This window comes from Penaeus vannamei, chromosome 8 (assembly GCF_042767895.1).
Source record: "Penaeus vannamei isolate JL-2024 chromosome 8, ASM4276789v1, whole genome shotgun sequence".
Taxonomy (NCBI): Eukaryota; Metazoa; Arthropoda; class Malacostraca; order Decapoda; family Penaeidae; genus Penaeus; species Penaeus vannamei.
Genome location: NC_091556.1, coordinates 2,553,699 through 2,566,198, shown reverse-complemented (window position 1 = coordinate 2,566,198; position 12,500 = coordinate 2,553,699). Strand labels below are relative to the sequence as shown.

The 12,500-nt window shown below is 47.5% G+C and overlaps 2 protein-coding genes across 4 annotated transcripts in view; one reads left to right on the top strand and one right to left on the bottom strand.

Moving 5' to 3' along the window:
• The window catches only part of LOC113818342 (uro-adherence factor A-like), a 59,473-nt gene that overhangs the window by 31,384 nt on the left and 15,589 nt on the right, over positions 1–12,500 (top strand). The window lies entirely within an intron of this gene.
• Positions 4,191–12,116, bottom strand: LOC113818340 (U-scoloptoxin(11)-Sa2a). The gene is made up of 5 exons (XM_070124169.1): positions 11,997–12,116; positions 6,430–6,829; positions 6,018–6,209; positions 5,474–5,707; positions 4,191–4,841 (listed from the first exon to the last, which is right to left on the bottom strand). Exons 2-5 carry the CDS (start codon positions 6,622–6,624, stop codon positions 4,629–4,631), a joined length of 834 nt encoding a protein of 277 aa, XP_069980270.1. The 5' UTR covers positions 6,625–6,829; positions 11,997–12,116; the 3' UTR covers positions 4,191–4,628.

Sequence of the window (12,500 nt, the reverse complement as noted above, 5' to 3'; positions counted from 1 at the left end):
ATTATCATTACTACTATCAGTTAGATGTAAGAAAAAATGGTCTTTTGGGGGGGGGAGGGGGGTAAATAGGTGAGATCAGATATGACTTGTCATTGGCTCCTTGGTGACAAAGCTCTTGTGGTGCCATCTTATGGAAGCAAAATTTGTGAACTAAAATCACAGTGGACATGACGTGTATTTTTACCATCTAATCATTAGAAAAACACTTACATCTTTTGTGTACAGCTGAGAATGGTTATTTAGTATGTTAAGAAATGAAAAGAAATGATTTTGTGAAGTTCCTTATGGGAGATGGCATTAAATGACATGACATTTGATGGCATTAAATGACATTAAATGACATCTAAATCCTTATGGCATTAAATGGCATATGAATAACATCAAGCAAAACTGAGGTTTTTGGCAATGTTTACTCCATTTTTTATAAATTCTTCATGTTTTTGATAGGATAGTCTTTACAAAAATAGTCTGTCTTGTTTGTTCCCAATTAATCCAGCTGATTTCTTATTTTCTATGAATAAATGGACAAAGTATGTTCATTAGTGAGATGAATTTATGAAGATTTGACATACTTGTGTTTTCGCTAGTTGAAAGATTTTCTCTGGTTCTATTCAGTAATTGACAAAGATGATGTAATAATGTAAGCATCAACATATTCCAACATTTACCACTTTTTTGAAAGGAGTGCCTGAGTTAGGAGGGTTCCTGTAGCTGATAGCAAATTGGTTTCCATTTGTCAGTCATTCCGTTGACTTGTTCTTCCCAGACTTTCTCTTGTTCTCTTTATCATATATAGTGGGTTATAACTCACACGGACAAAGCATTGTAAAGTGAAGACCATAAGTGTAACAGTGAATGACATGAATGCTTTTTGAAAGCTTGTGGGAAATTGAGGTGCGAGTGGTTTGTTGGACTTTTCTGAGGTTCAGTTTGTTGCCAAATGAACGGTGATTTGTCGTGAACGTAATTAGATTATCATTCACACTTTGATGCTTGAATTCAGAGGTTTTATTTTATGTGTATGAAAATTTTGCAATATTTGTCACCTAATCCTGTACATACTACACCTTAACCCCTGAAATTGTATTTAGATTTTTCCGTCATGATGAAATATTAATTGGGAATAATACCTTGCTAGTAAATGAACATTTTAAGTCCATTTTTGAAAAAAGAAAAAGAGGAAAAAGACCCCCCCAAAAAATGCACCCCTAGACATTTTATAGTTTCTTATTTACCATCTTGTGGATTCTTACGCATCAGATTGTCGATAGTAAAAAGAGTTTCTTGAAGCAGATTTCACTTATTTTAATTTGTTTCTGTCTCGTACATATTTCTTTTTCTCCTTCATACCAACATCTGTTATCCGTGTTCCAGCTGTTGTTACTGAAGGAAATATTAGGCAGATTAGGAAGTGTTATTTGTCTCAATCGAGCACCAAGGAAGAGTTTTGCATCAGTTACAAGTATTTAGTTAACCGTTTACGTCAGGGAAGACTATGCACTGTCACTAGTGTTTCACCTTTCGCTTTTAGGTGATTTTATTACACCTGCTTGTAAAGTCCGTATTTTCCAGTTATAGATTACCGGGTCAAAGTTAGATTTTCCGATAAACTACACAGCTTTAGTGTGAAATTTTCTTTTTCTTCTTGTCGGTTTAATTTTCATCATTATCACTGTTTATTATAGGGTCATCAAATATTTTCTTAGTTTTACCCTTTTTTTGTACTTGATGTTATTGTTTTCATCTACTGATATTAAGATCTATATATTTTTTAATATATTTTCTTGATTTCACTTGATTTAGATATTCTCAGTATTTATTATTGTATATTTTCCAAACATTCGTTATCTCCAATTTTATACTCTGGACCCAGCATAAAAAATAAATGATAAGATAATCACAATATATAGTAAAGACAAAGAAGTTTTAAAGAATTATTTCCAAAATTATTAGTTAGATATTATCACTTTTGTTGTATTTATTAAACGAGCATGTCATGGTAATTTTCTGTGAGACTCCGGGAGATGCTGGATAGGTTTAAAGTTCAGAAATTTGCTGTGAGTATGATGCGTTTGGTTCGCAATGCGTTTCCAGGATGTAAATTAGTTTTCTTTCTTTCTTTTTTTCTTTCTTTCTTTCTTTCTTTCTTTCTTTCTTTCTTTCTTCTTCTTCTTCTTCTTCTTCTTCTTCTTCTTCTTCTTCTTCTTCTTCTTCTTCTTCTTCTTCTTCTTCTTCTTCTGTAAATGGTGGAGTGCATTCGTAAGTGGTTGATTTATTTCCGGTTTTATGGCTTTATTTGAAACGGTTAGCAATAAAATAAAATAAAAATTATATACATATATATTTTTTTTTTTCTTTTTCTTTCTTTCTTTCAATCTTTCTATTTTCTTTTTTTTTTTTTTTTTTTTTTTTTTCACTTTTTCTTTTTTGGAGCTTAGAAAAAAACGACGCCATTAATGGGAATTTCACTTTTAGCGGAAATTACCATTAAACACCACAAAGGCACGGGGTTTACGATTCACAAGAGATTCTAATGTGTTTGGTATTTGTTGTTATTCATGTAACTTTTAGGTGCTAACCCTATATGTTATGTAAAAACAACTTTCGTGATGACGAGTTATATTTTTATGAAATTATTCTTTGAGACAAGATTTTAGAATTGCAAAAACTTGGAGGAGGGAAGTAAAGGTCCTTTTTGTCATTGTGCTAAGCATTTCTCTCTGACACCCTGGTGATGGGCATGGCTGTAGACGTCGTGGAAAGCCTACCCTCCGTGACGGGATTGGAGGGTACGCAGCAAATGCCCTGTGGTAAAGGCTGGATGATTGCCAGTAGTCACCAGAATGAGTGCCACATGGAAGATTCTGGCACCGTCATTGTAGGGTGAAGATTTTGTATAGGGGTCAGGGCATGTCAGATCGTGTGAAGAGGTTCGGGAGTCGGTTGGGCGTGAAGGCAAAATTTGCGTTGCGGTGGTTGATCTTTAACAATTGATAGAATTATCTTGTTTCACGTGTTCTCATTTAGATGTCTCTTTCCTGGTCGTTTCTCAGAGTCAGGTTGCGTTTTATTTTCTCCCCATTTCTCTAGACTATTGACAATAGTTATGTTAGGAGATTTTTCCTAGTCAGTGGAAAAAATAGTGACAAAAAATTTAAGCTTGGTGTTTTAGAGATTCTAGAGCAACAAAATTTCCTGCACCAAGCATTAAGTTGTGATTGATTGCAGTGTCTTCAGTTCCTCTCATTAATGCTGTAATAGATATGGTAGGTGGAGTATTTGTCATTAAAACCTATTTCAGATTGATTGATTTCAAGAAAATGTATATAGATTTATAGAGAGATACATGTTTATTTATTTACGAGATATTGATGTAAATCCAGACTTACCTGTTTTTGTTTATTTTCTTATTTATATATTTATGGTAGAGATGGTGGCCGATAGTTATAACTGTACTACTACTACAGTATTTTATCATAATATATCTGTAATCGCAAAAGGGAGAAAGGTGCTCCAATTACCGTGCTAGAAATGGGGTCAAGTTTGGTGATAAATTTTGCCGGCTGAAACTAACCGTTCCAAACAATGACAGTCACATTTTCAAAATTAGAAAGGCACATAGTTCTGTGGGGCCTTTTATCCAGCGTCCACTGTTTTGTTTGTAGCAAGGAGCCAGCACCGTAGGAATGGAACTCCCCATCCTGTGATTGCAGAGCTGGGGACAGCATCTCTTGACGGCAACTACGAAACACGCCCTTAGAATAACATTAGCAAAGTTGTTGATCTTGCTAATTTGAATAATGATAATTTGTAAAGTGAATTGTTCCTTCCAATCACAAAAGCATGACTTTTGAATTACATAGTTATAAGAATAGTAAATAAGCATTGGTTATAACATCACTGTAAATCTGTACTATGATATTGCACGATTTCATAAAAGAAAGAATTTCGGGATGTATTATGGAAGGGGAATGTGACGTCAATTGTGATTAAGATGTAAAGGATATTAAAGAGACAAAGATATTGACAAGTTTTTTTTTTTACTTACAACTATTGAAAGAGTATGGTCAGGTTCTCTGGATGTATTACTTTGTAATTTTGAAATGATACAGTTTGAATCTGTTCAGTAGTTTGTTCAAAAATGTTTGGCTTCTGATGCACTTTTGAAAGGGGAAATAGAAATTGTGGCATTGCAATAAGACCTTTAATTTGTTGTATAAATATTCAAGAAATGTACATGGTTGAGAACACAGTATGGATAGACACTAATGAACTGGTGACAATTATAGATTTCCTAAACCACTTAACATTAACATAGAGAATGAGAACGGGAGGCTGGATATGAGATGATGAGATCTTGATACGTATAGCGGGACATAAGGAGAGTCCTAGACAAATAAACCTCTATAAGGATACTTTACCTCCTTCCCACCCCTCCTTCCCCCTCCCCCCTTTTAACCCTTAAAAAAGGAACGAAAAAATTAGGAGAGAAATGTGGGAAGAGGTTAACACGCCCTCGACGTGCCAAGGGGCGGTGGGGAGGGGGAAGAGGAAGGTGGGAGAGGGAGAAGGGGAGGGAGAGGGAGAGGGAGAGGGGAGGGAGAGGGAGAAGGGGAAGGAGAGGGAGGTTATCCCATACGCCCTCGCTCCACGTGGCCCAAATTCGGCGTGCACGTGGCTTTGTAGGCCTTCCCTTGGAAATGGAGCTGCCTGGTGGAGTGGGTGGACTGGGGGTCGCGGAACAAGCACAGGTGGTTCTCGGGGCACGAGCAGGAGTAATAGCTCTCCAGGGTGTCGGCTCGGATGCGGCCGCACTCGTCGCCCGCTTTGCATTTGGGGAGCTGCAAGGGAGGAAGGGGGTGAGTGAGGCGCGTAGAAGGAGAGAGAGAGAGAGAGAGAGAGAGAGAGAGAGAGAGAGAGAGAGAGAGAGAGAGAGAGAGAGAGAGAGAGAGAGAGAGAGAGAGAGAGAGAGAGAGAGAGAGAGAGAGAGAGACAGAGACAGGGACAGAGAGAGAGAGAGACAGAGACAGAGAGAGAGAGAGACAGAGAGAGAGAGAGACAGAGACACAGAGACAGAGACACAGAGACAGAGACGGCGACAGGAACAACGAAGGGAGGAATAAGAAGAGACACGAATATGGCGAAGGCCTTTTTCGCTCGGCTGCTGCTTCAGGGCAATCAAGCGAATAGGCCTCAGGCATACTTGTTGTCTTCCCTTCGTTGTGCTTGTTGCGATCTCTTCGTCACGATTGTGGGTGAGTGAGATTTTTTTTTTTTTTTTTTAAGCAGTCTTAATGTTGAGAGAGAAAAGCAAAATGAACTCTTAGGATACCATGCTGTGTGTGTGTCACGTTTGGCAGACTAGAAGAAAAACGTTTGGCAGACTAGTAGTAAAACGTTTGGCAGACTAGAAGAGAAACAGAAAAGTGAGCGCAGTCCCGAGGATTCAGCGCGGCCGCCGGGGGCTACTCGCCTCATCGCACGTGTACATGAAGATGGTCTCCGAGGGCGCCGGGATGCGGGTCTCGGCCAGCGTCCAGCGGTGCGGCCACGGGCATCGGCACTGCAGCTCGGAGTGGACGTCGGCGCCCTGGTTCACGCTGCTGGTGGACGGGAAGGGCTGGTCGTGCCGCTCCACCTGGCGCACCTTGAGGGCCAGCTCCCCCGCCTTGCAGTCCGAGAGCTCCTCCATCACGTTGCCGCAGAACTGGGCGCAGGGAGGGGCGGGGGGAGGAGAGAGAGAGAGAGGAAATGAGGATTATTTTTTGGGGGGGGAAATGCTCGTAATTGTTATTTATTATCATGCGTCAGATGACATTGCTTAGGCGGTGCTGTAGTGAGTACACAGTATGAGAATTCCTCATATTTTATTCCTTTCTTATCCCTTTTCTTATCTTTTATTTTTTTCCTTTCACTTACATTTCCCTCCAGTATGATCATGACCCCATATTAGATTTATCTCACAAGCCTCACCTGTTGACCGGACACCCAGTCATCCCCAGCCCACTGGACCTCACCTTGAGCTGCGCCCTGTTCGAGACGTGCTGGGAGTGCGTGTCGTTGAGGCCGTTGAAGTGCAGCGGGCACTCGGAGCGGTCGGGGCAGCGGCACAGGCGCTCGGTGATGGGCGTGAGCCAGAACCTCTTGTGGGCGAGGTTGCAGGCCTCTCCCGGGAAGGCGCACACGGGGAGGTCTCGCTCGCTCCGGCGCTGGAAGGGGGAAGGGGGTCAGGCAAGGTCATTGGAGGGTTGCTGGACTCACCGGAGGGCGGTTGGGTTTGTGATGTTACCTTTCTGATTTTTATTTATTAGATTTGATACAAATTTCGAATGAAGATTTTGGTGGGATGGAAACGAAGGGAAGAAAGATGGCAATTAAGAAGGGCGTTTCCTCCGCGAGCCAAGGGGCGCGGAGGCCCGGCCGACTCACCCCGTTGCCGTAGATGACGTAGGTGCCCTTGTAGAGCAGCGAGAGGTGCGACAGGAGCTCGCTGGCGCCGGGGTCCTCCTCGGCGGTGGGCGCGGCACAGCTGTTTACCACCGCCACCGTGATCAGCACGACGGCGAGGGTGACGAACACGCCCGCAGCCGCAGCCGCCACCCGCACGCTCTCCGCCACGCCCATCCTGCGGCCGCCGACGCTCGCCTCGCCTCACGGGGGCTGCTGGCGTTCGTTTATGGCGCCGTGGCAGAGGTCTTGCCTTCGGGATGGGGGCCCTGTTTGTTTTCGCGAACCTTCGCCCCTCTGATCTCTCACGAGTCTGTCTTTTTCCTGTCTTTGGGGGGGAGAGAACGGGGATCGCTCTGACAGATCTTCTCCTGTCGTTTGGCTGGAATACGGGAAGGTAGTTTGTTTTTTTAGGTTTCTTTCCACTTTTTTTGTTGTAAATACTCGTAAAATAAGACATTATCCCCATGCCCGCTCGCAACGGTAAATATACAATTTTCTCACGGGATTTCGACATGCGGGAAAAAACACACGTTTGTTTACGTTCGTGAAGGAAGCCTCCCCGCCCCCGCCCCCGCCCCCGCCCCCCAAGGAAGTGCATAGTAACGAGAAGCCCCCAGTGTAAACCGCCCTCGAGGGGGAACAGACGCAAGAGAGAGGAAACTCGAGCGGGACGTAAACTGTCGGAGGATGGCAGCGAAAGCCCGAGGGGAGGGAGGAGGGGGGGGGGAGAGGGGGAGGGTGTGTTTTGTGGCTGTTTACCCTGTTGCCTACAGCGCGGGGGTCGGCGGGGGGGGGGGTGACAAAAGAGGTTATTGGCACGGCGCTGGAGAGGGGGGTGGGGGGTGGAGAGGGGACGCGAGTGTGGGGGGGGGGGGGGGTAGGGTGTTGTAGGCCGGTGTTATAAAGTTTGCTTGAAGCGCGTTTGTTTGTGTGTGTGTGTTTGTTTCGGTTGTGTAGGGTGGGTGATAGAGGTTGTTTTTTTTATTTTGCTCGAGGCTCGTTTGTTTGTTTGTTTGTTGTGTATGTTTCCGGAGTGGTCAATCTATAGGTCGTTTTGTTATATATATTTTTTCCACGGAATCTCTCCAGACGAATTCCCCCCCCCCCCCCCCCCACCCCCGTTGTGGGCTTCTCAGCGACCCCCCCACCCCACCCCACCCCTCTTTCCCTCTCACCCCCCCCCCCATTTCTCGCAACATCGACCGTGTTTGCTTACATTGACTCGCCTCTCGACGCCAAGGGGAGGGGGTGGAGGGTAAGGTAGGGGGGGGTTGAAGAAGGGAAAGACCTTTTTTCTGTCGGGTCTTGTAGAACCACTGGTGTTGGTGGGGAGGTGGGGGGGTGTAGAGGCGGGAGGGGCGAGGGGGGTTGAAGGGAGGGGGGGAGAATGGAAGGGGTCTGTGGTAGGGGAGGAGGGAAGGGACAAGGGGGGTGAAGGGAGAGGAGGGAAGGGACAGGGGGTGGTAGTAGGGGAGGAGGGAAGGGACAAGGGGCAAAGGGGTTGATGGTAGGGGAGCGGAGGGGGCAAGGGGTGTTGAAAGTAGGGGAGGGACGGAGAAGGGGTAAAGGGTGGGAAGGGAGAAGGGGCGAGGGAGTTTTGAAGCTAGGAAAGTTGTTGATGATACACTGTTCGTCTGTTTGTGTACAGAAGGGGCGGAGGAGGAGAAGGAAGAAGGAAGAAGAAGGAGGAGGAGGTGGAGGAGGAGAAGGAAGAAGAAGAAGGAGGAGGAGCAGGGGAAAAAAAGGCGGAAGGGAGGGGGTGATGTTCAGAGATAAGGCGGAAGAAGAGAAAGAGGAAGTGGCTATCAAAGAGCTGTTTGAGCGCTCTCTCTTGATCTCTCGTGAGTCTTTTTTCATTCACTATTTCTTCTTCCTTCCCTTTTTTTTTGCCGGATCGATCTGTGGCGGTGGAAAAAATGTGACTTTTATGACTGACTGTGTGCGTGTGTTGTTTGTTTTGGGTTGGCCTCCTGTGTGTGTGTATGTGTGCGTGCGAGCGTTGTGTGTGTGTGTATGTCTGTATGTGAGTGCGCATATATGTATGTGTATATGTATGTGTTTCACTCGATTGTCACTTCCTATTCATTCACGATTTCCTTCGCCTCGCCCCTCTCGCGTGCGTGCGTGCGAGAGAGCCAGCGAGTGTACTTCTAAGACGTAAGGACGATGGGTTGGGGAATGGGGAGTGAGGAGGGGGGGGGGGTGAGAAGGAGAATAGGGTGGGGGGAGGGAGAAGGGGAATGAGGAGGGGGGAGGGAGAAGGGGAATGAGGAGGCGGGGAGGGAGAAGGGGGAGGTACTTCTAAGACGGGAGGAAGAGGGGTTGGGGAATGAGGTAGGGGGGGAGGGGGAGGGAGAAGGGGGAGGTACTTCTCAGACGGGAGGAAGAGGGGTTGGGGAATGAGGTAGGGGGGAGGGGGAGGGAGAAGGGAGAGGTACTTCTCAGACGGGAGGAAGAGGGGTTGGGGAATGAGGTAGGGGGGAGGGGGAGGGAGAAGGGAGAGGTACTTCTCAGACGTAAGGAAGGTGGGTTGGGGAATGAGGTAGGGGGAAGGGGGAGGGAGGGGGATCCCTTCGAGTCGTGAGGATTGTCGTGAATTTTTGGGGCCGAATAGACGAGGAGGGAAACCTAACGTTTTGTCGTCTTGGGGTGAATGACTCGGTTTCTTGGCCTTTTTTTTATTGTTATTTATTTTTATCTGTTTACAACGCTGGCGCCAAGATGTAAATAGACCGGTGGATTATGAGGAGAAGTATATAGATTTGTTTTTATTTGTTTTTATTTGTTTTTGTTTTTTTATTAATGCGATGTCATAAAACTGACGACATTTTTTTAGGGGGGGGGGGGAGGCGAGTGCCATGCTTAAACGGGGCGGGGATGGGGTGGGGGGGGGAGGGGGAGATGCATGCTAAGAACTGGCGTGAGGGAGGAAGACGGCCAGTTGGCAGAGGGTCTTGGGCCTAGTTATGCGACGCCCGCTTTTGTTTCCCCCGTTTGACCCTCTTTCTCTCTCACTCCCCCCTTCCTCTTTTCGTAATTCTTCGTCTCTCTCTCTCTCCCCCTCTCTCTCCCCCTCTCTCTCTCTCCCTCTCTCTCTCTCCCTCTCCTCGTCGTCATCCTCCTCCTCCTCCTCCTCCTCCTCCTCCTCCTCCTCCTCCTCCTCCTCCTCCTCCTCCTCCTCCTCCTCCCCCTCCTCCTCCCCCTCCTCCCTTCCGCTATGCACACGTCTTTTTTAACCCTTTTATGTGTCTTGGTGATCCGTTTGTGGGATTGTCGGACTCGGCCTCCTTGTGAACTCTTAAGAAACCGAATTATGCTTAAGGCAAGGGAGGAAGATGGAGGGAAAGGGAGAGGAAGAGGAGGAGGGAAGGGGAGAGGAAGTGGAGGAGGGAAGAGGAGGAGGGAAGGGGCGAGGAAGAGAGACGGAAAGGGAAGAGGAGGAGGGAAGGGAAGAGGGAAGGGACCGCGGAAGGGGAGAGGAAGAAGAGAATGGGAGAGGAAGAGGAGGAGGAGAGACGGAAAGGGAAGAGGAGGAGGGAAAGGGAGAGGAAGAGGGAAGGGGAGAGGAAGAGGGAAGGGAAGAGAAAGAGGAGGAGGGAAGGGGCGAAGAAGAGAGACGGAAAGGGAAGAGGAGAAAAATTAATCGGCGATTTATCCGATATTTATATGCGACGCAAAAACCGGCGTTCTCTCTCTCTCTCTCTCTCTCTCTCTCTCTCTCTCTCTCTCTCTCTCTCTCTCTCTCTCTCTCTCTCTCTCTCTCTCTCTCTCTCTCTCTTCCCTCGCTCCCATCTCCATACGCTACGCCATTTTACGTCGAGCTTGATGATGAAAGTGCGAGTGATGAACTGGCACGGCGTAGTTGCGTGGGCGTCGCTGTTGTTGGCACGGCGTCGTAGCGCTGCCAACTCCAGCTGGTGGAAAGGGACCGCCGTGTGCCAGCCAGCTCGAGCTTGCCTGCTCCTCTCTCTCTCTCTGTTTCTCTATTCTCTGTCTCTCTGTTTCTCTCTCCTCTGTCTCTCACTGTTTCTCTCTTCTCTGTCTCTCACGGTTTCTCTCTTCTCTGTCTCACTGTTTCTCTCTTCTCTGTCTCTGTTTCTCTCTCTGTCTCTCACTGTTTCTCTGTTTCTCTCTCTTTCTCTCTGTTTCTCTCTCCGTCTTTGTCTCGTTTCTCTTTCTCTGTTTCTGTTTCTCTTTATGTCCCTCTTTCTCTGTTCCTTTCTCTATCTCCGTTTCTCTCTCTGTCTCTGTTTCTCTCTCTGTCTCTCTCTCTGTCTCTCTCTCTCTCTCTCTCTCTCTCTCTCTCTCTCTCTCTCTCTCTCTCTCTCTCTCTCTCTCTCTCTCTCTCTCTCTCTCTCTCTCTCTCTCTCTCTCTCTCTACCCGAGTCGGTCCGTCCCGTCGTCCAGTGCCAGCCACAGTACGGTGCCACCCAAAGGACTTTCTTTTCGTGTTTTTCCTGGTGTCCGTCTCGAGAAGCTTGCTGGCTGAGGGGGGGGGGTCGCTGCGTTAAGCTTTGTTTTGAGTCGAATTGGTGCCTCGAAGGGCGATATTCCCCACCATCGGAACGCGATTATGACCCCTACGTCCAAAAAAAAAAGGAGAGGAATCACAACCAAACGCACACTGGCACTCGTGGACAGGTTCTTGACCCCCCCCCCCCTGGCACCAGACAATGGCCATGCTAACGAGGTGTTGACATTGGCCCCTTCGTCCTTGCCCTTGCCTGGATGACCCTCGGTGCCGCGCCCTCGCTGCCTCTTCTTCGTCTCTGGGGCCGACGCTTCTTTCCTTGTTATTGCACTTTGGGCTAGTTTCCCCTTTCTTTTTTGTGCAGTTTCTAGTTTTGCCTCTCTTTTTCCCCTCTATTTTTCTTTTCTTTTTTTTCCTGCTTTCCCTCTTTTTTTTTCGTTCAGTCTCTTGTTTTCCTGCTTTTCCCCTCTATTTTTCTTTTTTTCCTACTTTCCCACTTTTTTCGTCCAGTCTCTACTTTTCCTCTCTTTCACCTCTATTTTTCTTTCTTTTTTTCCCAACTTTTCCTCATTTTCGTTCAGCCTCTAATTTTCCTCTGTTTCCCCTTTTTTCCCTCTGGATTTCCTCTTTCTGTCTCCCCTCTCTCTTTATCTCTGCCTTTCCCACGTCTTTCTTCACTCTCTTCGTGTGTGTTTTGTCTCTCTCTCACTCATTTCGCACTGTTTGGAGTCACTCTTACTCGGTTATCTCTTTCGGACACTCGGTTTGAGGGAATTTGAGGGCGTCGTCACACTCCTGAGCGGTAGAGGAAGTGTTCACTACACGTGTCTGGTGCTATCACTCGAGGAGTTGGAGGAAAGGGGGAGAATTGTTGAGTTCTTGGGGGGAAAGTTGCTGTCTCTCGCTGTCAGGGTTGTAGCAATTCTGTGGGACTCCCTTTGCTCCCCTCCCCCATTCGCTCAGTTTTCCTTTTCTATTCACTCTCTCTTTTATCTCCACTTTCTGCCTCTTTCCTTCTCTTTCCTCCCCTCCCCCCGCCCCCACTTCCCCATACACAGTCGACCACGAGACGAACCAGCCTCGACGACGGCGCGGCGGCGTCTGACGACCACCTGAGCATCAACCACCAAGGCGAAGACTCCCTCCTTCGCCCCTCCTCCCTCCCCTCCTCTCTCTCTCCCCTCCTCTCCCCCGCTCGTACTACTCCCCCCCTCTCTCTCTCTCCCCTCTCCCCTGGGTGTACTCCTCCCCCCTTCCTTTCCCCTCTCCCTCTCCCCCCTTTCCCCAGCTTCCATCATGTCTAGTGATTAGGGGGACGAGGGAAGGAGGGGGGAAGGGGAGGGAGGGAGGGGAGGGGCACGGTATATTTCCGTGGGTCGGGTTGGCAGCGATGGGTCGGGGAGGGAGGGAGGAAAGGAGGGAATGTGTGGCAATGCAAATTATAAAGGCACGGGTGGGTGGGGGGGGGGAGAAAATAATAGCGAAGTCAGGGGTCGGAGGAGTAACCGGCATAGAAAACGGGAGCGGGGTAGAACACGGAGTGAGGGCGGCGTGGGGTGGGGTAGGGGCGTGGGGGGGA